Raw genomic sequence first — 24,121 nt, 5'->3', positions numbered from 1 at the left:
GTTTATTCGGACCTTTAATCTTGATTTTAGTGGTTTTAGTTCAAGGAAAGATAGGGGTTTGACGCACATTTACATACTACGTCAGCACAGAGGTTATAACAGGCTGTGGTAAACACAGAGAGCTCACGGTAGGCAGCAGGGAGTGAACTGTGACCTGCTTCATAACATACATAAACCATGTGTATTGAGAACAGCATGTATTTGGACTGCTGAACATGTTCTGCACGTTTCAAAGGGGTGTGGCAGAAAAACAAGTATTCATGATAAGAGAGAAACCTAGTGGACTGAACTCCTGTCCAACTCTTTCCCAAAGAATATGAGGTGTAGCCATGTGTTAGGCCTTTGCCTTGTGTTTACTTATATGGGAGATAACATACTTAAAATTGAACTCTGCCAAAACATAAGAATTCCGTTATAAATCACTCACCTTCAAGTCTTTTGATGTTGAAGTTTGGTTTCACTGCTGTCTATAAAGGATCTTTTTTTAAATGTAGGTAACGAAGAAACGTTGGTCCCTATTCATTTCTATTGTCTGGACACAAAACCAATGCCAAGTCAATGGGGATCAATTTGTTTTTTTTCTTTTATGTTTTGGAGAAGAAAATCTCACTGGTTTAAAATGACAGCAGGGTGAGTAAATTATGTCAGAATATTAATTTTGAAGCTGAACTATTGAATAACTAAGAATAATTCAGTAAACATTTGAGCATCTTTAGTTTCTTTCTGTAGTTATTATACCAAACTTAACAAAGATTATAGAGGCATACATGCATTTACATTTATTCATTTAGCAGACGCTTTTATCCAAAGCGATTTACAGATGGGGAAAACAATGGAAGCAGCTGGGAGAGCATAAATTGAGACAACAAAAAGCATAAGTGCTATCAAAGAGAATGGTCTCATATAGCCTACCACAGAATACAGAGCTAAGTTAGAAGTATTTTTTTAAGAGTAGAAAAGAAATAGAAGTCAGAACTGATCGGTCAGGTGTCATTCGGTCACATTCACAAAGAAGCATGAGAAATTTTAATGATGTAATATATATCCCCTTTAGATGCTGACTTCTTGTTGCATGAACTTCCTCATGCAGCAAATAGTTCCACTTAAATTGCTCTATTTTCCCCGTTTAAATTAGTTTATACCTATGCATAAGTATGTTCCAGAAAAAAACAAGTACTTATCTGCCTCAGTGGAGAACGTACATACAAACAAAGGAATTTATAGAGCTCAGGGTCCAAATAACAGGATCACAATGCAGCCTGTTTGGATGTGAAGATTGCATCATGTCACATTTGCATGTAAAGACAACATAGCATTGCACACATTGCTTTTTTCATTGATGTTGTTTATCTTTCGAGAGTAATGTCAAATATGCTGCACTTCTGTGTTTACATAACATGATAATTTCTGTTTCATTCGGTGAACTACTAAAAATATTTCTCCCAAATTTCAAATAAAAATATTGTTTATTTTTGCATTTATTTGAAGAAAATGAAATCTGGTAAAAACAGGTAAATATAACAGAAAAGATGCTCACTATTTTCAGACCTCAAATACTGCAAGGAAAACAAGTTTATAATCATTTTAAATCAATACAACTTTAACATTTGTACATGTGTTTAGGAAAAGTTGCAAAATTTTATTTTTTAATATTAATTTGTAAGCTGGATAAATTCCATCAGTTGTGATTATTCCTGTATAATCACCCACTTTGTTGCTGCCACAGTAATTTAGCAACTGTTTTGCGTGATTATATTGTAAATATATAGATACTTGACAATAATTCAAAACATTGATTTTTGTTTTAAATCCAAGGTGAATAATCAAATTCTACAATTACAGTTATTTGTTACCTATACAATAATCTGGTTGCTCTCCAATTTCTGTATATTGCAAATTTCAACATTTTACTAAGTTCTTTGTGAAAAGTCATAATGAGTGTTAACAAATAACAGAAGACACATTGTATTCTACCTGTCACGCTCAGTAAAATCAACAGAGGTCGCCCTTAAGCAATTTATTAAACGCGAGACATACTTGTAGTTTGCAAGAGAAATTCCCTTGAGGTTTTGTGGATTTGTTCATCTGTGCCAGATGGCATTTAAAATCTTTATTTTGTAAAAAAAAACTGCATTACAATTATCATCTATATAACCATAAATCAGAGTATCCACTGCTTGTGAAGTGATGCCAAATAGACAGTCACATATGTTTGAATGTTATATTGCATTATTTATCACAGTCCATTTTCATATTATTTAAATAATCTTTTTAATTTCAACTTGATTTGTGTTTCACAGTTTATGTTCTACACATATGCTCTGTCAAATCCTCTACACACTGTGTGGAATATAAATAAGAAAATATTGATGATAAATTATGGTGATATACTCAAAACATCATGAATCTACGTATATGCAATATGATAGTTGTACTGTATGTTTTTTTTTTTTTGCTGTAATAATTGTTTTTAAATACGTTTTACTGTGACAACTAGACCCGCTAATGCGGCAACTAAAGTATAAAATACAAGTCATAATAATTGACTGAAAATTTTAATATTATTTAGTTTGTTTAATAATGTATTCTGAATGCATTTGTTCATCTACATTATAAATTACAGGTTGTGTAGACACATATATTTACAAGAAAGCATAAGTAAAGATAAATGACATACTATCTGAAGATGCCAATGCAGCAAATATTGCCACTTATAGTCTGAAGTGAACTTGTAGTATTTGAGTTGCATTCACTGTGGCCCGTTGTTTGTGACCCTTCTGTTTATATTTTGTACATCATAGAGTTTCAATAACTGAACAATGGATTCCAGTGCATTTTGATCTCTTGAGTTCACAGACTTTCCAAGTTAATTATGTTTATCTATCTGTGTCAGATGAGATCACATTTATTTTACATCCCAGGTAATACACCATAGCTGCATAGAATTTCTCATCTCTAAAACCATACACAAGAGGACTTACTGCTCGTGATGTGATACTAAACACCAGGAAATTGACAAAACGCACAGTCAAATATGTTTGAATGTCATATTCCATTACAACGTTCTCAATGTACGGACACACAATCTCAGCAGAACACAGAATAAGCTGAATGATGTGCAGGGAAATTGTGCGTTGTCCTTTAGATGCAGAATTTTTGTCACTTGAGGCCGCACGTGCGGCGAGGAATATCATAACATAACAGACCACCTCTATTAAGAGGATAATCAACATCCCCACAATAAACAAGAGGCCCCTAGCAAAACGGCGAATCCCTTCCGGGATCATAATCTCATAGTGACAGTGTGTTTTTTGAGACAGGTATTCACGAGAAGCGGTGGAAACCAGGATGAGCATATCAACAAGTGGGCTAATGAAACTCAAAAACCAAATCATGAGAATGACCATCAGCGCTCTTCTAGAGGTGGAGATGGCGTTATGTCGCAGTGGCATGCAAATGGCCACATAGCGCTCCAAACACATGGCCAAGATTGTTAATGGTGCACATGCTGTTATAGTCTCCATTAACATACAAACAGGGACACATAGGTGCAGTGGTATTAACACAACATTGTATGAAAGTATAACTACTAAATCCGTCAGCAAAAGAAACAATATATCTACAAGAAGAGAGTGACCGAACAGTATATAACGTGTGTCTGTTCTGAACGCTTCTTTCTTGGAGAATGTTAACAGCATGAAGAAGATGAGGAAAATGAACGGCCACACAAAGATCTGGGTCAGTGCCAATGATATATTCCTCCGGACTGGGTCCACTTGGATCAGGTGAATCTGCTCATCTTCACTTGCATTCTGGGTGGCCATTGGTTCCACATCTAAGAAAAGTGTTCAGACAACAAAACAATTATTAATTCAAGTATCATAACTTTACAAAATATCAGTTTTACAATGTCCATATTGATCTTGAAAACAAGATAAAACCACTTACTGAATGTATTGATGACGCAGGACGGTCTGAGCTCTTGCTATGTGAGTCAAATTATGAAGTGAGCTGTTAACAATCATTTATATAGGCTTTAATAGGAATGTATGACTGCAGTGAATGACAGCAGCTTAGAGCTAAATTTAAACATGTCTCTGTAGAGACAGGGATGTGGATCACTCAAAAAATATTTCAGCCTATACATAAGTTTTATGTATTTTGATGGCATATAAATTTCCATCGATTTGGATTACATATTTTTAAACTAAATAAAGTAATAAGCGTAATGTGATTTAAATTTGCCAGACATGTGAAAATGAAATGGGTACATTTTATGAAATAATATTAATAAATAAAATGCGTTTAAAATTGATAAGAAACATGATCACACACAATCGTATGTATTAAACCCAATTTAATCAATATGCATCACATTTAAGTAATTTTCATAAATACACTTTAGAACAAACTAATAAAAAATAGACACGTGTTATAATGCAACATCACTGTCGTAGCCGTGCACTTAAAAAAGTAAAAATTTGGACCTAGTTAAAAAAAAATAAGTCAACTTGTTACAAGCAAATTTTTTTAGCAAACCACCATTATTGTGATCAGTGGTTGCTTTAGTTGGTCTCTTGACTCTGATATTGTCTGAGGCAATGAAAACTAAGATCCATCAAGTGATTGGTGACTGTAATCATTGTGTGGATATTGAAATAATTGCTCAGGACTGTGTTATTAATGTGTGAATATTGTCTGATCCTACTGTGTTAAAAAAATAAACTGTTTTACTAAAACACAATGTGAACTAATTAAAAAATAATGTTTTGTAAATTGGTGACTCAATTAAACATCAAGAATCAGTGTATGAAACTCAACAATGTTGACAATCAACAAAAGTTGTCTTCATTTGGCAATGCATGCTGGGTAACATAGTACAAAACTCATTCATGACTCCCAGCATGCATTGCAGTTGATCTGAAATAGTTGGTTGTTTGTCAACCTTGGGATTGTATGATGCCTGTTGATGGCTAAGTGACAATTGTCTGTTTGTTTTATAACAGTATCTTTGGATTTATGAACCAGGACATTCAAATCAGTCATAAAATAAAACTTTAAAAGCATCAAATTTCACTTTATTTTGTGTCACTTCTTATCTTTATCAAAGCTTGATAGACATTACAAAAACTAAATTTTAAGGTGTGTCTTTTTTTTGCTTATTAATGCACGAGTGTTCTTTATGAAACACTATTTTTTACACTTAGAGAGAAAAGAGATTTATCTTAACAAAAGTCAGGAATCAAGAGCCCTACTAACGCAAACAGTGATCACAATAATGATTGTTTGTTGAAATGTATAAATTTAGATTTGACCAAGCCATATAGTTTACTTTGCTACCTTATATATTATAGTAAAAGTTTACTGATTTGCATGTCGTACTGAGTTGCAGTTGTTCTTTGAAAAAACTTAGCTCTGTATGCTGTGGTAGGCTATATGAAACCAGCTTTTTTATGGTCCTTATGTTGTTCCGATTGCTTCCAATTGTTTCCCTCATCTGTAAGTCGCTTTGGATAAAAGCGTCTGCTAAATGACTAAATGTAAATGTAATGTTCAATGTAACAAAAATGTTGTAAGGTAGTGCATTTTACACTACCTTAATTATCTTAATAGTTGTTAACTATTTCTAAATCGGTGAAGAAATGTGAAACGATGTGGTCTGACTGTTCTTTTTTTTTATCTTTAGGAATAAATAAATACAAATTGATTAATAAAATAAAAAACGTTTGATTTATTTATGAAAATTACTTAAATGTGTAAAAATCAATTTAAAACACATTTTATTTATGAATATTATGACATAAAATCTACTCGTTTAGGTTAAAAATTTGTTATCCAAATGGATTGAAATTCTATATGCAATCAAAATACATCAATCTTATGTACTAGGCCGAATTTTTTTTAGTGCGAGCGCCATGTGATAAGCTTAAATTATTATTTATTTATTATTTAATAAATTACTATGTCATTAATATTTTTCCCCTTTTTTCAACATTTTTCTGAATATGTTGTTTTAAAGTGGAAAATCACTTAAGCCACACTGACTAGATATTTTGGGGATTTTCAGCCACATCATTTTAGTTTCACAGTTCTGTGAGTAACAACATCATTAGATGAAGGTTTCAGGGAACTTAAAGTGCCTTGATAACAAAAATAGGATCTTTAGGAATCATTTGAAAAAGCGTTCATTGGACAATGGGTAATGGACAATGGGTGACATTGTGTGTCTTCTTATTAGAGTCTATTTCTAACCACATAATAAAACAGATGTGCTTTGAAAATGTACCACATTTTTTTGATTGCACCATATGAGCTTTCAGGGTCTCTAAGTGCACCATGTACAGCACTGAATAGGATTAGGAAACAATGAAGAATTTCTCAAACAGCTTTGACAAGGCCATTATTCAAAATCAGCATAAAAATGCACGTATTGGTTGGTTTTTCTTATTGTTGGGTCAAATTCAAACATTTTCTTGGTTGATTTAAACCAAATATTGGGTTTGGCCCTTTTTGGAAATAACCCACTATTTCTTAGAGGGCCGCAGTGGCGGTTTTAGGCACGGGCGAACCGGGCAGCCGCCCGGGGCGCCAAATTTTCACGACACGTTGGGGGCGGCACAAGCACTTGAAAAAGAAAAATAATCCGCGCCGCAAAGCAGGTTTCTATTATGTATAATATAACTGTCTGTGTGGGGAATTGGCAAATCGCCGCCCCTGCTTGCTGAGAAGCGCAGAAGCTGTGTGAAAACTGTAAAGGGGAGGGGCTGATCCCCTGATGGACAGTTCACCTCTCCCAAATGGAGCGGACAAGGAGGGGGGCCCATTTAGTGGGCTAAAATCAGTCACACCTTGACTTTCTTCTAAATAACGCACATTTCATTCATAATTTTAAAGCACAGGCCTATTTTTCCACGTTTTTTTTCTGCATTGTGTGTGAAATGGCTAATAAAAAAAGTTAATCCAAAACGATTATGTGGAGGTGAAGTGGTTTAGTCTTGATTGTCGAGTGCCAGATAAACATGAAAGCGATGGAGAGAAAAAGGTTTAAGCCGTCAGGTGCCCAATATAAGAAAAAATCAAAGTAGAAGCGGAGAAAGGAGCAAAAGATAAAGGTATGTAACTACGTTCTCTCTGTATGATTACGGTGACGTTATCCATCATCAATGAAGGGCTAATGTTAATGGGTGGTAACGTTAACTCTTACGTTTGTTAGCCTTCTTGCTATGATGCTTATACAACAATAATTCGGTCTTAACTCAACAAACACGAGATCTAATTTCACCATAAGATTGTGCTTTGCAACAAAACTGTTACAAGTAAAGTTATTATTTATTTCCATCATTGGGGTTAATGTTGGGCCCTGTAATTAGCCAACGAAATTAACATATGTCTGGATGTGTTCAAAGGCAAACATTTGCTATAACTCTGATGCGTGACAAAGAATATAATTTGAGGCAGTAACCAAGGAGCTAATTGTTCCTCCCTTAGATTAGATTAATAAAGCGTCTAATGAGTCATGACAGACATTTGGCATGTAAGGGCATGTTTATTTAAATTTGCAATTCATAAGAGTTATACTGTAGCCTACTGTCTTTTGATGTCAATTTCAATTGCAAATTCATGGGCACTTCTAAAGTATTTTGGAGAATCCTCTGTCACTGGTCAGCCATCAAAAACCATCAGCCTCCTTGAATTTTATCACTTTTATGCATGATAAGGATCTATCAGAGATCTACCCCAACTTTTGGACTGCTCTCAGGATTACACTTACTCTGCCAGTCACTGTGGCTCAAGCAGAGAGGAGCTTTTCAAAAGTTGATCAAGTCATACCTGAGGTCAACCATGTCTCAAGAACAGCTCACTGGCCTTCCTATCATCAGTATCAATAACTCAATAGGGGGCAGATTTCGTATGATGACATTATTGATGATTTTGCATTAAGGAAGGCCAGAAAGGTCAGGTTTAGTTTGTGTTTTCTGTTCTTAGTGCAATAGTGTAATAATTAGATTTGCTTTTGTGTGATGAAGGATTTGTGCTATTTAGAATATTTTTTCTATATTTTATTTGTATATTATTCTTAATATTTTAATGTTGTTGTTCTCTGGTCGTGTTACATCATGATACATATGTACATCATGTACATATGTTGCAACATTTATGTACATAGAGTATATTTAAGTTCTGATAACTTATACTGATTTGTGCAGAATTGTGTTTTTAAAATGTTCTGTTGAAGGATTTGTGCAATTGAGAAATATAAGGTTCGTCTTACACTTATATAGTTATGGTAAAACATGGCTTTTTTTCTCTCGGATGGGTGGGAGTAGATGGGGGGGCACCCAGAGCGGATCTCGCCCGGGGAGTGATTCAATGTAGAACCGCCACTGGAGGGCCGTTACATTACTGTAGTAGAGTAGGCGGGGCGAGACCGTGGTTCGAGTCCGGTGAGTAATTGTGAATGAGCGCCAGCTGTGTGCACACCGGGATCGAATCACGTAGGAGATAGGGAGCATATAAAAGGAACGAGCTACAGGACCGTCGAAGAGAGAGGACCGGGCCCGAACATGTTTGTATTTGTGTTTGTATTTGTGTAATGTTCTCCGGCGGTCGGCCGTGAGGGGCCGCCGGCTATTATTACTTTATTTAATGTTTGTTTTAATGTTTTCCGGTTCCCGACTCCTTCCTTCCATACCTTGAGATTATTATAATATTGTTACATTTATGCATTTCACAAAATCGTACTTGAAAATAAGTATAACATAGTGAATAAGTGTATTTGGTGCACTGCAGTGAGAGGGCTGCTGGCTTGGTACTTTGGTCCGAACAAAGAGTAATCCCCCCTTGTTTTGGGCTGAAGTAAAATGGACCTACAGTGCAGAGTTGGCTTGGTGGAGGGATGCTGAAAGGTAAGATGGCTTTGTCTATATCTATAGGGGCTTCCTCTTATGATGATAAGATAGATGATGTAATTTTTGATGACATATTGCCCGGATAAATTATTTGGATGTGCTACTCCCGAACTTTGTTATTAGAAAATAATTCGACTTCTGGCCGGATGGAGATGAGAGGAGAACACAGGTTTGAACCTGGAAACATGAAAAAGATGGTGGACCCGACCAGGCAGAAGAGGGAGTCTGAGCCTGACATCTACCAGATTAACCACCTTGGTGATGCGGTATGGACCAAGGAAACTGGGCACCAGCTTCTGACAAGGCGCTTGGAGAGGCAAATCCTAGGTAGAGAGCCATACACGCTGACCACACACATAGGCGGCAAGGGACAGCCACCAAAAATGTTGATGGATGGCAGCCAACGTTCCACGAAATCCTGGATGGGAGACCAGTCTGGAGGAGTGACCCCACTTGCAGGACATCTGGATGCAGCGCAGCCGGGACCGATAACCGGCCCTCTGGACACTCGGTTGGTACTTGCACCCCTCGACCGGCAATGGCTACTCGCTGTTACTCTAAGGGAGGATAGCCTCAACTGAGGGCTCTCTCTCTGGAGTCTTGAACTGCCACGAGAGAGCATCAGGCTTGAGATTCTTGGCCCCCGGCCGGTACGAGAGGTTAAAGTTAAAACTGTCAATGAAGAGTGTCAAGTAGGCCTGGCGCCTCCTTAATCTCTTGGCTGAACAGATGTATTGCAAATTCTTATGGTCCGTCAAGACCAAGAAGGGCTGCGCTGCTCCCTCCAGCCAATGAAGCCACTTTGCCCATGGCCAGTCTAACGGCAATGAGGCCGAAGTTTCGGATGAATCGCCGGCAGAAATTGTTGAAACCGAGGAAGTGCTGGAGGGTCTTACGAGAGTCGGGGGTGGGCTAGTCTGCGACAGTCGTTATTTTAGCCGAATCCGCCTGGATACCACTGGAAGAAATGATATGAACAGGGAATGGAACCGATTTGTCATGGAATTCGCACTTCTCTGCCTTGACATAAAGCTGGTTCTCGAGTAGACGCTGAAAGAACCACCTAACCTGCTGGGTGTGTACCTGGAGAGAGGGGGGATATATAAAGATGTCGTTCAAGCACACGAAGACAAACTTATTTATCTTGTCACCCAGAATGCTATTGATGAGGCCCTGGAAGACGGCTGGAGCATTGGTGAGCCCCAACGGGAGAAACAAATATTTGTAATGTCCAGACAGAGTGTTGAAAGTCGTCTTCCACTCATTAGCCTCTCATATCTGGATGAGGTGGTAGGCGTTGCGTAGGTCCAATTTGGTAAAGACCCGGGCTCCCTTTAAGTGTTCAAGGAATAAGACATGAGAGGTAGGGGATACCTTTTCTTAACAGTGATGCCATTCAAACCTTGATAATCAATACAAGGGCAAAGGGAGCCATCCTTCTTCCCAACGAAGAAGAACCCAGCGCCCCCAGGGGAAGATGAGTGACCATTGAGACCAGCTAAAAGGGACTACTGATTGTACTTGTCCATTGCTTCTCTTTCGGAGTACAGGTGACCCTTGGGCGGAGAAGTGCCCGGAAGAAGGTCAATGGCACAGTCGTAGGGGCAATGCAGAGGAAGAGAGGTGGCCTGGGACCTACTGAAGACTGCACTGAGATCATGGTACTCCATCGGGGCACTGGTTAAGTCTGCGGGTTGCACCTGCGAAAGACAAGACACAGAAACATGAGTGGAAGCAAGACCAAGACAAGATACGTGACATGAGGGGCTCCAGGGTTAAGACAGAACTAGATGGCCAGTCCACATGAGGATTGAGTCGTACAAGCCAAGGATGCCTCAACAAAATTTGGTTCCCAGGGACATTGAGAATGTACAACACAATGTTCTTGTGGTGGTTACCAGAGAGCAGGAAATTTATGCTTTTAGTGACATGAGAAATGAGGGAGAGAGTTCTGTCCCCCTGCTACCTGGCGTCCAAGGGCTTGTCAAGAGACTTATCATCTTTTTACGTAAGTTTTCATCTCTACAGGAGTTTGGATCACCATTGTAGATTGGCGGATTATTAGCATGAGGCTCAGCGTTCGGTGAATGATTCCCGGGATTAAGCTGGATTTCCTCCATATGGGAACATAGCTGTGCCATTTGTGTGTTGAGCGCTCCCATCTCCTGGGCGGCGGTGATGAGCTGAGCCAACAACACATCCTGCTATGTGAGAGCAGTGCGGACAGGATCCGACCCCGCTGACTCCATGTTGTTCAGACCTTTCTGTCACGAATCGTCAATATGTGACTTGTAGGGACTAGGGAATTAGAGAAAGTTATCTCTGATGGCCAGTGTTTATTCCAAATATTTAAACATTATAATGAGGCATTATGTGCAAAGGGATGGTGTTGTCGTCTTGGGGTCTAATCAGGGCAGTGAGTTGCAAAAGAAAACACATAATTAGCCATTAAGGATGGCAATCAAGACTGTAAATAAAGATAAGATGAAAGTGAAGATACTAATTTGGCTACCTTGTTTTCATGCATGTGTAAGCATCAGGACCCTCAGTGATTCAGTAATCCAACAGAGAACCACATGTTTTTGTTTTGTGATTTGGATCCACTGGCAGAAAATGAATTGTCAAAAGATAACAAACACTTCTAAAAAAAATGGTTTTGCAAAAAAATGATGGTCTTCATATAATTAAATTTACCAAGATCTACCTTCATTTTTAAATTAAATAAACTAAATTATTTTTAAACATCAAGGCAACGTCTGCATTGAACTGTCTTAACAAATGTCTTAATAATTCACAAGTAATATTACATTGTAATGCCAATGTCAATTTGTAATGTCAATTTGCAAAATGTCTTATCCATCCAACTTAATTTCACAAATAACCAATAAGTACATGATGAAAATATTTGATAATTTTAAAAGAATAGTTGGCAGATAAGCATTTTGTGTACATATTGTGCACTTGATTTCTTTGGAGTATGTGTGTAACTGTGTTTAACTGTATTAAGTGTATATTTTATAATCTTAATTTGAATACAGCCATAATTATATATTAAAATTAGGGTAATTAATTGCGATTAATCGCACCCTTTCCGTGCCATTAACTGCGATTAATAGTACATGCATAGTTAAATTAAACATACACTATTTATTTTGTTTAACATGTCTATTTTAGTGCTGTCAATTGTTTAATTAATCTAACTAATCACACACAGCTGATATATTTTAAATTTACTTTTAAATTCTAATAATTTCATATTGATTATCTCCAAATTAATGTAGAAACAACAGACTTCTTTTACAGCATTATTTTAAGAATGAAAGCCAACATTCTAATATTGTTGGCTTTGCAACTGATGTCTTTATAAAATTTATTATTTTTTCTAATAAAAAAAATAGCAAAAGGGGATGGGATGTCGCACATATACACAACGAGCAGTTCGGAGACAGAAGAAATACGCAGATGCCCGACGACTACCCACTTCAGTATACCAGCCTGGGGATAAGGTCTGGCTTTCTCCGGATATTCGTCTCCGAATGCCGTGTCGTAAGCTGAGTCCCTGTTACATTGGACCTTTTCCCATGAAGAGGCAGATCAGCGAGGTCTCCTTCGAACACTCACTACCCCCCAAATATCAGTTTGCATCCACCTTCCATGTATCCCTTCTCAAACCCTTCACTGACCCTTTGTCTTCTTCACCCACAGAATCTGATGTGCCGGACTCACCTTCTCCTCCCGAAGTCACTGAGGAAGAGTCCATCTACAAGGTGATCGCCATCATGGACTCCCACCGCCGAGGCAGTCAGTTGGAATACCTGATTGACTGGGAAGGCATTGGACCGAAAGAACGATCAAGGGTGAACAGAGACGATGTTCTAGATCCAGCTCTCCTAGAGGAGTTTATATATAGGAGTATAACACCTCACACCTCAACGTTTAGTATCGTTTTGGAATTACCCATAACCTGCCAGACACATCAACCACATTGCTATCTTCAGCAATCCTCAGCCTTCTACCAGTCGTGAACTAAGTTCTTTTTTAGATAAGCTGTATACCTGTTTCACTACTCTGTGTTATTCTTGGTTTATCATTAAAACTGTTCAATTTACCTGTTTTCCATCTCTGGTTCCTCTCTGTATGCTAAAAGGAAGCTTGATGCAAGTTTTGTAACAAATTGTTCAAATTCTATTCCATATCATTAACATTATCAATTAACTAGATAATGTGATAATATTGTTACAGTGAATTGTGAATGTTGAAATCGTCCTACAGCTACAGACTTTTTAAGCACATTATATGTTTATTAATGACCCAGACAGCACGTCATTTTAATTCGGTTAAAAAGAGGTTTGCATCAGTGGACCTATTCAACAACCACTGAGATTATGCAAGAGTTTTCTTGCATAAAGCTGCATAAACCCTCATAGATTACCTTCCAGCATAATGCAACTCTAAACTTCATTTATTTTATATTTATTTAACTTAATTTCAAATATTCATTTATTAAATATTTGTTGAATTAATTGTGGACGTTAAATGAAATTTGTGAATTTTTTATTATGTCCACTTTTTATCTGAAAGGCCTTTCAGCGTTTTTAAGTGTCTCAATAAGGTTAAATGTCTTGGGCTCTGTATTCTCAGTTGGCCAGTGTTTGTTCATATTTACATCATTAAAACTAGTGAAAGGATCTCTTAGGTGCCTAATCACAACAGAAACTCATTAAATAAACATGTGCTTTGCATCCTGTTCCATGTACTGTAATGAGCAAAGGGATCAGACAACCTGGCAACCAGCGTGCATCATTTTCCAAATCAGCTGCTTCAAACAATTAGTAAACACATTAAATGACATCGATATGCAATGCTGTGGCTACCCACTAATGGCCTTTTGGACAACATAACTAGGCCCACATACAGCAAAGAAACACGGTCCATGAGTGGATTAGATCTGGTTGCCAGAATGTGGCCACATACAGCTCATGGTATAGCCATATCTCAGCCAAATATATGACTGGTCACACATATAGATTTCCCACAGTTCTATATCTTACATTTGGGTCAAATAATACACTAATACCCAGCTGACAAAACTTTGTTATAAGAACGTTTAAGAACGTTTCTCTTTTTCATGTTTTTGATTATGTTTTAAAAACACTTTTAAAGTTTTAAGAACGTTTCCAGCAACAAAAGTCATCTATCATAGTGATCAGTGTTTGCTTGAGTTGGGTTTTATACCCTTGACTTTCACTGATTTGATTTATTTTAATTGTGTGCTTTTAAATGTACTTGTTATGGCAATGTAAATGAGAACCCTATCAAATAATGTTGTAATTTGATTTACTGCTCTTGTTTGGATTGAGTGCTATGCTGTTGATCACGAAAGAACATTATAAGATTAGGGAGTTAGATTTTATTTTAATGTCTAGCAAGATTTGTGAAAATGGAGTTTTGTTCTATGATGCATTGCAGCATAAAGTTTTGTTTTACTGATTGTCACCATTGTTGAGTTTCACACACTGATTCTTCATATCTCTATGTTTAAATACTGTTGAAGTGTAAATATCATATGTGTCTATTTTCACAAATCTTTCTAGCGGGAAAATAGAATCAAACTCCAAAATCAACAGCACAGCAATCTAACCAGATGAGATCAATGAATCAAATTTCAACATGATAGTAATCTCAATGAACACCAACCGACAACTGTTGATTAGATCAGCATATGCATTACCATAACAAATGTACTTTAAAGCACAAAATGGCAGCTCACCGCCAAGAGCCCAACTCATGGAAACACTGGTCACCTTGATGGTGACTTTTGTCCAAAGACATATACAAAACTGACATTTGAATGTAAAATGGGAAAAACCTCTAAGTAGCGTTCTTATAACACAATGTTGGTAGTTGGGTTGTATTTCAGATTGAAGTGGTTGTGTTTCTCTGGGTTAATATAATTTTTTAGTATTTGTTGATCTTTTCCTGCAGCAATTCTGTTCATCAACAGCAGATGTTCATCACTAATAATTCAATCATCACTATAATAATAATGAAACTCAATAAATAAACTGAAATAAACTGTTGTTTATATTTGGGTCAGCTCTGCTTTATTTGTCTTGTTTTTGGCTGACGTGTGGCATTGCTGTGATATGCCTGTGGCCCAAACCTGGCAAACAGGAGGCCACTTGCTCCTTCGCGGTTTTCAATAAGAATTAATTGGATGTGAAAAACACCTGTTGTATTGATTTTGAAATTAAACTGGCAGCAGATTGTTGAAGGGGAGGAGTTAATGGATGCATCCTTCTCAAATTAACGTAATTTGAGATAGATAGTCATTTTAAGAAGGAAGTGCATTTTCAGATTTTAACTGAAGATCATGAGGGTACATGAATTTTAAAAAGAAATGATCCACATTGATAAGCTATTTACTCTAAACGCTACAAGGAACTGAATTGTCATTTTTTTATTTCATTTGGACTTTAAGAAAAGAAAGTAAAGAAACTGCTTTTGTGCTTAAAGTGCTTTAAGATAAAGCATCTATTAATTTATACTACCAGATAGCATTCACTGAAAGTCAAAGGCCAAAAGATGAGCGCAAATAGCTAGAATTCATCTGCTAGATAAAGAGAGACTTGTGTTGTCTGGTCATGCCAGATCACAGTTAGGCTACATCTGCAGGGAAGTGGTTCAAGTAATAAAAAATAACATTCTGATTAATTTAGGGTGGGGCGGGGGAGGATGAGATAAATCAATAATGATGATAATATTTAAATGACGTGAATTTCTATGTAAGAGTGTTTCTAAAATCTGAGCGTGTGATGGACTTCTTTTCCCCTCTTATCCTTTGTGTATCTTACTCCACTGTTACTCTCGCATCCATCCATCCATTTTCTACCGCTTATCCGAACTACCTCGGGTCACGGGGAGCCTGCGCCTATCTCAGGAGTCTTCGGGCATCAAGGCAGGATACACCCTGGATGGAGTGCCAACCCATCGCAGGGCACACACACACTCACTCATTCACTCACGCACTCACACCCTACGGACAATTTTTCCAGAGATGCCAATCAACCTACCATGCATGTCTTTGGACCAGGGGAGGAAACCGGAGTACCCGGAGGAAACCCCTGAGGCACGGGGAGAACATGCAAACTCCACACACACAAGTCGGAAGCGGGAATCGAACCCCCAACCTTGGAGGTGTGAGGCGAACGTGCTAACCACTAAGCCACCGTGCCCCCTCGTTACTCTCGCATGTTTCTCAGAAAAAACAAAGACTTGTTCCTGTTTTGTGTTGATTTATATTTGAGATTTTTGGTATTATTTTGAAGTTTGGGTGTTTAAGTTGTCACAGTTGTTCAGAAGAGCAGTGCTTGTGTCTAGGCTGAGGGAGGCACAACCTAATCACAAAAAGTGGCAAATCTTTATTTGAGCAGTAACTGTGCTAATTCCAGTACAGAAACAATCAATCTCTTCTCCCTTGACCATCTTTGATGTAAATATAGCACATATTTATATGAAAATACTATGACGTTAGAGTGTGACACATGTTTTTGTTCAACCTGAAGGATTTTTTATTTGTTTTCATTAAGTATTATATACTTAATATCTTAACAAATGCTATATGTAATAAATATAATTTGCTTTCATTCTGGTTAGGAAATGCACTTGATTATTAGCAGCACGTTGTACTTAAAAAATATTGCAAATTGTTACAAGGAATTTATTCATTCATTATTAAAAAGTAGTTTTTTCAGCGAGTAAGTATTTGTAATTTGTAACTAAATACTTTTTTATGTATTTGTGCCATCTCTGCCCGCAATTATGCCATGCAGGGCATTACTGAATTTGTGCACGTATAATGTTGAATGAAATGGACCCATTGGCCAACTCCTCAGGAAGTAGGAGTAATTTCATGAATTCTCAGCACTTAAGACTAAAATAGCACTCGAGAAACTTGATAAATAGGGGCCCTGATCTTACCCTTGTGAGAATGGCACAATATGTGCACAGTCTCATATTTGACTCCTGCAAAACTGCATAGAGTCCTATAGTTGTTTGTGAGCCCTTAGAATTTCTTTATTTCTAAACAATTGACCTACATTTTCAGTCTATTTAATTAAGGCTGTCAACATGAGAACCGTTAAACATTATCATAAGCTATTATCAATAAAAACTACAACACTTAACGGTCTTGATGTATGCTGGAAATTTGCCTTATGATATTACATCATATCTGGATGAATTAAAATGCAAACATATATTTCTAAACCATAATAGAAAAAAAGAATCAATGCTTCAAGTTATTATGACTAAAATCTTTTGACATTACCACAGTCAGATAAAGTATGTCAGAGAGCTGCGTCACAACTTCTATTTGTTGACTTAAATCATGCAGCTGGGCTTTCACTGCTGCAGATTATGACAAAACCTAATCTTTGCTATTGGCTACTCGATGTTTCCCTCAACATTTCACAAGCAGTTGTGTGTTACGTGTCTTACTGCCCTTAGATTTTGCTGACAATGTACTTTCCTCTCGGAGTACGACCTTTACTGTCAACAACCGACAGCTCTGTTAATGACTAGCCATGAGAACACATAAACACTTTCGGTACCCGTTTAAACTGTGAATATTTGACAGCTTATATAACCTCAGCATATATAGCAAGGAAGTATTTAATAATTAAAGGCACATGTAAGATTTTTGCAAAATATCCCAAAACTACTAGACAGTGGTGTATATGTAGTTTACTTGTGTAGCCATATTACCACAAGTTTCCAATAGTTAACAATGTTTGAATCCAGATAAATCTTCCATTTTAACCAGAGTAATGTTCCTCCTAATTGCATCATCAATGGCAACATGTCTCTGTGCTGTCCTTGGTTTACACTTTTGATCCATAGAAAGCAAAACAGTGAGCCTTGTAAAAAATACATATAGTTAGGCTTTCTCTGAACGTTGTCTGTATTTTAAAATGTACTTTAAGATTGATTGTTTTGAAAAGGCAAAACTGTTTGCAAAACATTCTACCATTCATTTCAACAAATAAAATGAAAACATTTAAGTTAGCATGAAACATTATCTTCAAATGCATGTGAAAGAAATCAGATTATTAATTTTATTTCATTCATCCATAACAGTGGAGGTGGAAATGACAACTCCCATCATTCCACGCTTCTTTACAACTTCATCAAGTATCACTTTTGTTATTGTTTTAATTATTTTTCAGTCATTCCAAAACCTCAGATTTCCAAATTCATTTTCAGTAAACGGAAAAACACCACTTTCTTTCAAAAATCTTTCAAAGTTGAAAGATTGAACTTGTGTGTGAATCTTGTTAGCTAATTAGCAGTCAAATATCTAATTACTATAATGATGTCTTGTGACTATATAGCATGAAATTAATTTTTCCCATAGGAATCAAGTCCCATAAGTAACACGCCTCAAATTGTTCCTTAATCTTTTCTTATGAAAAACATCGGCGAAACACAATGTATAAAAGTGGGCTAGCCATGTCATGTCATCTTTCTATTTCTCTACCAACAGAGGCAGTGCGGTGAGTGAATATTGATATAGATTTGTACAGAAACATGTTACTCAATTTTTGGAATAGAAATCACATCAAATGATCATTCGGTCATCATTTATTCACCCTCACATCCTTCGAAACTTGTATTTGACTATTTACCTCTGTCGAACCCAAAAGCAGATATTTTGACAAATGTCCATACAATGGAAGTCAATGGGGGTCAGTGTTGTTCAGTTATCAACGTTCTGAAAAAAATATCTTCTTTTATGTTCCGCAATAGAAAGAATGTCATACAGGTTTGGAATGAAACGAGGGTGAGTCGTATATTTTATTTATAAAAATTGTGTTGCATTTCAGCCTTTAAAATCATGCAGAATCTGACCGAGCTCCCAAGCAACACAACATCCAGCACAAACCTGTCCATGATTGTGAAGGTGTTTGTGGTTATCCCTTTCTTCCTTGTCTTCCTGTGCTTCATCATCCTCACGCTCTACACGTTTGCATCTCACAGGCAGTTCTTTGACAGCTCACGTTACATCCTCTTCACCTACATGCTGATCAACGACGCCCTTCAGCTTTTCTCCTCAGTATTGCTTTTCCTGTTAGTTGTGGGCAGAGTGCACTTCGCCATCATCTTTTGCACCCCTCTTCTGTTCGTGTCCACCGCCACCTTCCTTAACACCCCCCTCATTCTCTCCACCATGTCCCTGGAGCGGTACGTGGCCATCTTCTACCCCCTCCACCGTCCCGCCATCTGGAGGCCGGAATGGATCTGGATCATCATTCTGAGCCTGTGGGTCATCAGCTGCATTCTGCCCACTGTTGACTTCATCCTCATGAGGCTCAAACCGGGCGTGGATGTCATCTCCACACCCGTTTTGTGTCAAACCGTAGTGATCAATGCCTCGCCCATCCAATCCCTTTTTAAAGTGAGCCTGAACGGGATCTTCTTCGCCATGGTGGCCATGGTGATCCTCTTCACATACATCCGGATCCTGCTGGAGACCCGGAGAATGAGGCAGGACCGGGCGTCGGTGAGCAAGGCTCTCCACACGGTTCTGCTGCACGGGTTTCAGCTGCTCCTCAGCATGATGGCCTTTTCCCAGCCTGTCGCAGAGCTCTTGTTTACCCAGCATGTCACCTTGTCTTCAGGAGATATGTCTTACATCTATTATTTCTGCTTTATTTTACTTCCCCGGTTTCTGAGTCCACTCATTTATGGTCTTAGAGATGAAACCCTGAGGAGCTACATGGTTAAAACCTTTCCTTGTTACGGTGCCCGAGTTGAGCCCCAGAAAGAAATCAAAATGACTAAATGAGATTTCATGTGGTTCAATGACATTTACATTTAGGCTTTTATCCAAAGTAAAGTGATCTTAAGGTTTCAATAATATGAGAAGTGCTAAAGTTTCTGTTGAGAAAGGAGAAAGATAAGAGTATAGGAGAGGAGAGAGTTACATTTGAGGTCTCTGTTGTGATTTGTCTTGCTCAGTTCTTGTTTTTTCATCCGTGCTCATTTACGGGTCATTGCAAATTTACTTGATATTTAATTAAATGTTCCTTTTTCAATTTGATCAATTTTTTCTTACTTTTGAATGTACTATTTATAGATATGTGTATTGGATTATTTGTTTGTTTTTGTTTCATTTTGTGAACTACTAGCAATATTTCTCCCAAATTACAAATAGAAATATTGTTTTTGCGTTTATTTGCAGCAAATGAAAACTGGAGAAACAGGTCAAAATAACAAAAAGGATGCTCTGCATTTTTCAGACCTCAAGGAAAACAAGTTCATACTCACTTTTAAGCAATCTAACAGTAATATTAGAAAAAGTATTAAGGAAACGTTTAGAGATAACCTTTTGTTTTGTCATGCTGTCAGTCTTTCTCATTGCTGTTGGATGACTTTATCACTCCTGAGGTTTGATTTTGTTGAAATTCACTGGACTGGAATGACCCCAATACATCTGGAAATTTAGATTAAATTACATTTTGGAATTGTCTCTTTGTTTATCTGCAGCTGTAAAAATATTGTACAGCTGCATATATTACAAATATACACATATGAACAGTGAGTTTGTGAAATATGTATTTAAAAAAAAAAAAGTAGATTCCCAAAAGGCAATCTTAATGCCAACCATATAATGCTTGTAATTTCTTGTTTCACTGTTAAAAAAGTGTATTGCATGCTATTTGGTATAAATATATGATATTTTTGTTTGTATATATAAATATTAAGATTTTTGTACATAATTTTCAAACAAACATTTTAGGAGAGTCATTTGGACTCACCTGTATGCTGACTGTCATGTGTGAGAGTTCTCTAACTCCAAAAGTACACTGAAAATAGTGCACTGAACAGTCTTCCGAACATACCTGGTATGCTTATTTCTGGACTTTCTTTAAAGTTTTGCATCCTGGAATTTGGAGTATGCTTTTTGGGCTAATATTACCCACAATCCCTTAATGAAAATATCAAGAAGATGATGAAGCTTTTTCTGTAATTGTATGGAGCTAAAATAATTGTGCAAATGATTAATCATGCTAGATGTTAAAGCTAATGCAAATAGCGCATGACAACCATCTGTGGTATTAAGAGGCAAAATTGCTCAAATTCCCAGTGCCTGAGATAAAATTTTAGTTCTTGCTCAATAAATAATTACGATTTCTAAAACATATTTACTGTCAGTAGTGATGCGCTTTGCTGTTTCTGTATGTTTCCTTTGCATCAAAGTGTCACATTTTCATTAATACTGTAATTCTTATGAAGTTAAATAAACACTTGTCTTTTCTATACTGATGAACTAGAGCATATTTCTGGTGATGTTTATCTCTCAGACCATAGCCACAAATCATAATAGTCCCCATCAAATAAACAGAGCAATATAAGATAAGAGGAGGCAATGGACATTATCATTTAATTTTTCACGAAATTTTCATTTGTAAAGTTTTTAAGTAGTCAATGCACTAGCAAGACTTTGTCACTTTTGCATGTTCACATCTATATTGTTTTTTTTACTTAAGTTCAATTTTCACATTTACACAAATACTAAATAGTGTTTAAGGTGGTTACAGAGCAACAGTTCAAACCTCCCTCACACTCTTGTGTCCTATATCACCACCTGCTGGTTAAAATGAAATGACAAGGCCTCTATCAAATTTTGCTGTTAAACCTGGGGTCAGATTGACAGCTCTTGTGTTCTTTATAGGGAAAATAATGAAAACGTGACATCCTAAACTAAACTGTCTCAATTGGCAGAATTACTTGTTTTAATGTTTTCAGCAGCAAACAATGATGTTGGTATTGTGCAGTAGTGAAGTTGATCGTCTGAATTGTCAACTGTCAAGTTCCAGAAAAAAATTATGTTTTTGTGAATTGTCATATAACGACATCCATTTAATGATATACCAAAATAGATTGTGCTTGTGTTAGTGTTTGAGATTGTAAGAAGGGTTTTTACTGGGATAAATCTTCTCCCTTAAGGCCCAATTAGAACAGAAAGTCATTAAATTAAAATGTGTTGTCATCCCATTTGTAAAGATAACAAGCCCATTATCTCATGTTGTCTCACAGTCCTTAGTGACAATTTCTATACCAAATGCTCTTCAAAATCTAAACAATGTCTGCTGAGCATTCAATGCATTCAGATTTATTTTACTCTAAATGTCAGCAATTCAGTATATTTGATGACAATAAAACAATAAAAACAAGCCATATTTTATCACCTTATGGCCTCATTATTCCAACAAACCGTGACTAAGAAAAAAGTTGTAGAAACGCAGGACTTGAACACACACACCGATTAATGCTATTCAACACATTTTTACACACACATATCTACAAAATACACAAATGCTTTTCAATCCTCTGCAAAAATATCACAGCCCTTATGAGCTGAAAAAAAATTATAATATAATGCAATATGAGTTGCTTTGGAAAAAAAAATTATTTGTTTATTAAAATATTTAATCTACCAAATCCATAAATATAATGAGCTAGTGTAAGATACAATGTGTGCTTTTGTTACAATCTACTCCACTATGGGGTTTTCAAACAATACAATTTGTTGTCCTCTGATGCAACAAAAACCCAAAAAAACTATTTTGTGAGCTCAACAGATCAGACAAACATCTTTCTTTTCCACCAGTTAGCTTTCTAAACATAACATTTTGGAATTAGCATTTTAAAATCCATCCACCCTACTTTAATAAGTGACAGGCCTGGGGGAGACGAGGGGGCATTGCCCCTTCAGATTCTTCTTAGCATCTCCAAAAATATCCAGCTGGCAATTAAAATACTTAAAAATGTAATATTTGTTATTAAAAACTTATTTGTATTATATTTTAAATAATAATCTGTCAATTTAATCATAGAAAAATGTAAAAATGTATGCATTCAATGAATTTTATATCTGCCCAACCAGGATGTTATTTTATTAAGAGGATCTGACAAGAATAAATAAGGGTTATTATCACGTGTACACAGCAACAATGAGTGTACGTGATTCTACTTTACAGTAATATGAATTAAAATGTTATCTGACAATGTCATAACAAAATGCACATTTATCTGTTGAAATTGCTATGGAACATCAACCTATATATTTAAAATTTTATTAAATTAGGCTTTTTTCCAGTTTTATTCTATGGCATAATCTGACGACTTTCAGACCTCCAAATATATAAATGTTGCGTAAATCTGTAAAGATATCTATCGTTCTTGTTTGACACCCTGATGAAGGCCTGCTAGGATGCACTTTATGTTTTTAATACGTGACCCTGCAAATAAAGGCTTTTTCAATACTAAAAATCTATGTCAGTGTCTGGATGTGGAATCTTTTGCTTCGTTTATTAGTAAAAAACATTTATCATTCTTTGTATTTTGTACCACTTATGGGGGACCTCTCGTCTGAGTACAATGGACTATTTTTGGACTCTGGAGATATCCTTACATTTTTTGTTTGTTTGCTTATTTTCGTTCTTGTAAAAAAAAAGGGAAAATAACTGTAAGTACCAATAACATGAAGTATTGGGACAAAGAAGTGGAAACCCCTTTCAACTCTAGAGTATATTACTCATATCTGGAAATTAGAACCTGGGATAAGGGAAAGAAAACATAGAAGAGAGAAAAATGCCTTTTAAACTTTTTTGTTATTTTCTTTCATAACTTTATTTAATTCGCCTTACATGATTTCTGTATTCAATACAACAGCATAGTAAATTCAGCACTGTAACTGTTACAAAATATGCCAACTAAATCTATTTTGAGTTAAAGAGGTGCTTAATATACGGCCTTAGACAATTAAGGCTCAGGAACAGATATTACATATATCAAGCAAACAGTAATGCAACAATTTACTTTAAGAATCACACCTGAAGTGTGATTTGATAGGTTGACGAATACAAAATAATCCTATGGTATGCATCAAGGCTCATGGTAAAGGTTTTGGACACATTTGGTCACTGTATACAATTATTTTTAAATATACAAAAGTAACAATTAAGTGTAGTTGTGTCCTTATGACTGGTTGGGATCAGTCATGGCTTTTTTTAAATATTATAGCACAGTTCATCCTTGTCTCACATTAACACTGCTGACACCATAACAAGTATGAACTAACCACTGGGCCTTTTTCCTGCTTAGATGAAATATTTAACTGCAAGGGATCCGCTGATAGCTCTTTA

General features: G+C 36.5%; 3 protein-coding genes across 3 annotated transcripts; 2 read left to right on the top strand and 1 right to left on the bottom strand.

The window, feature by feature from the left end:
* The first annotated feature begins 38 nt into the window (after positions 1-38).
* LOC130428149 (uncharacterized) lies at positions 39-12,934 on the top strand. The gene is made up of 2 exons (XM_056756012.1): positions 39-630; positions 12,308-12,934. The coding sequence occupies exon 2, from the start codon at positions 12,317-12,319 to the stop codon at positions 12,932-12,934; it is 618 nt and encodes a 205-aa protein (XP_056611990.1). The 5' UTR covers positions 39-630; positions 12,308-12,316.
* Positions 2,525-18,943, bottom strand: LOC130428473 (odorant receptor 131-2). Its single transcript, XM_056756547.1, has 2 exons — positions 18,853-18,943; positions 2,525-3,835 (listed from the first exon to the last, which is right to left on the bottom strand). The coding sequence occupies exon 2, from the start codon at positions 3,822-3,824 to the stop codon at positions 2,877-2,879; it is 948 nt and encodes a 315-aa protein (XP_056612525.1). The 5' UTR covers positions 3,825-3,835; positions 18,853-18,943; the 3' UTR covers positions 2,525-2,876.
* On the top strand, positions 18,805-19,755 carry or95a1 (odorant receptor, family 95, subfamily A, member 1). The gene has a single exon (XM_056756011.1). The coding sequence runs from the start codon at positions 18,805-18,807 to the stop codon at positions 19,753-19,755; it is 951 nt and encodes a 316-aa protein (XP_056611989.1).
* The last annotated feature ends 4,366 nt before the right edge of the window (positions 19,756-24,121 follow it).

This window comes from Triplophysa dalaica, chromosome 9, assembly GCF_015846415.1.
Source record: "Triplophysa dalaica isolate WHDGS20190420 chromosome 9, ASM1584641v1, whole genome shotgun sequence".
In the NCBI taxonomy this organism is placed as follows: Eukaryota; Metazoa; Chordata; class Actinopteri; order Cypriniformes; family Nemacheilidae; genus Triplophysa; species Triplophysa dalaica.
This window is presented reverse-complemented; position numbering and strand designations above follow the sequence as displayed.

Coding starts and splice junctions, on each gene's coding strand:
- or95a1 (XM_056756011.1), top strand. CDS start 18,805: ATGCAGAATCTGACCGAGCTCCCAAGCAACACAACATCCAGCACAAAC.
- LOC130428473 (XM_056756547.1), bottom strand. CDS start 3,824: ATGGCCACCCAGAATGCAAGTGAAGATGAGCAGATTCACCTGATCCAA.
- LOC130428149 (XM_056756012.1), top strand. CDS start 12,317: ATGGGATGTCGCACATATACACAACGAGCAGTTCGGAGACAGAAGAAA.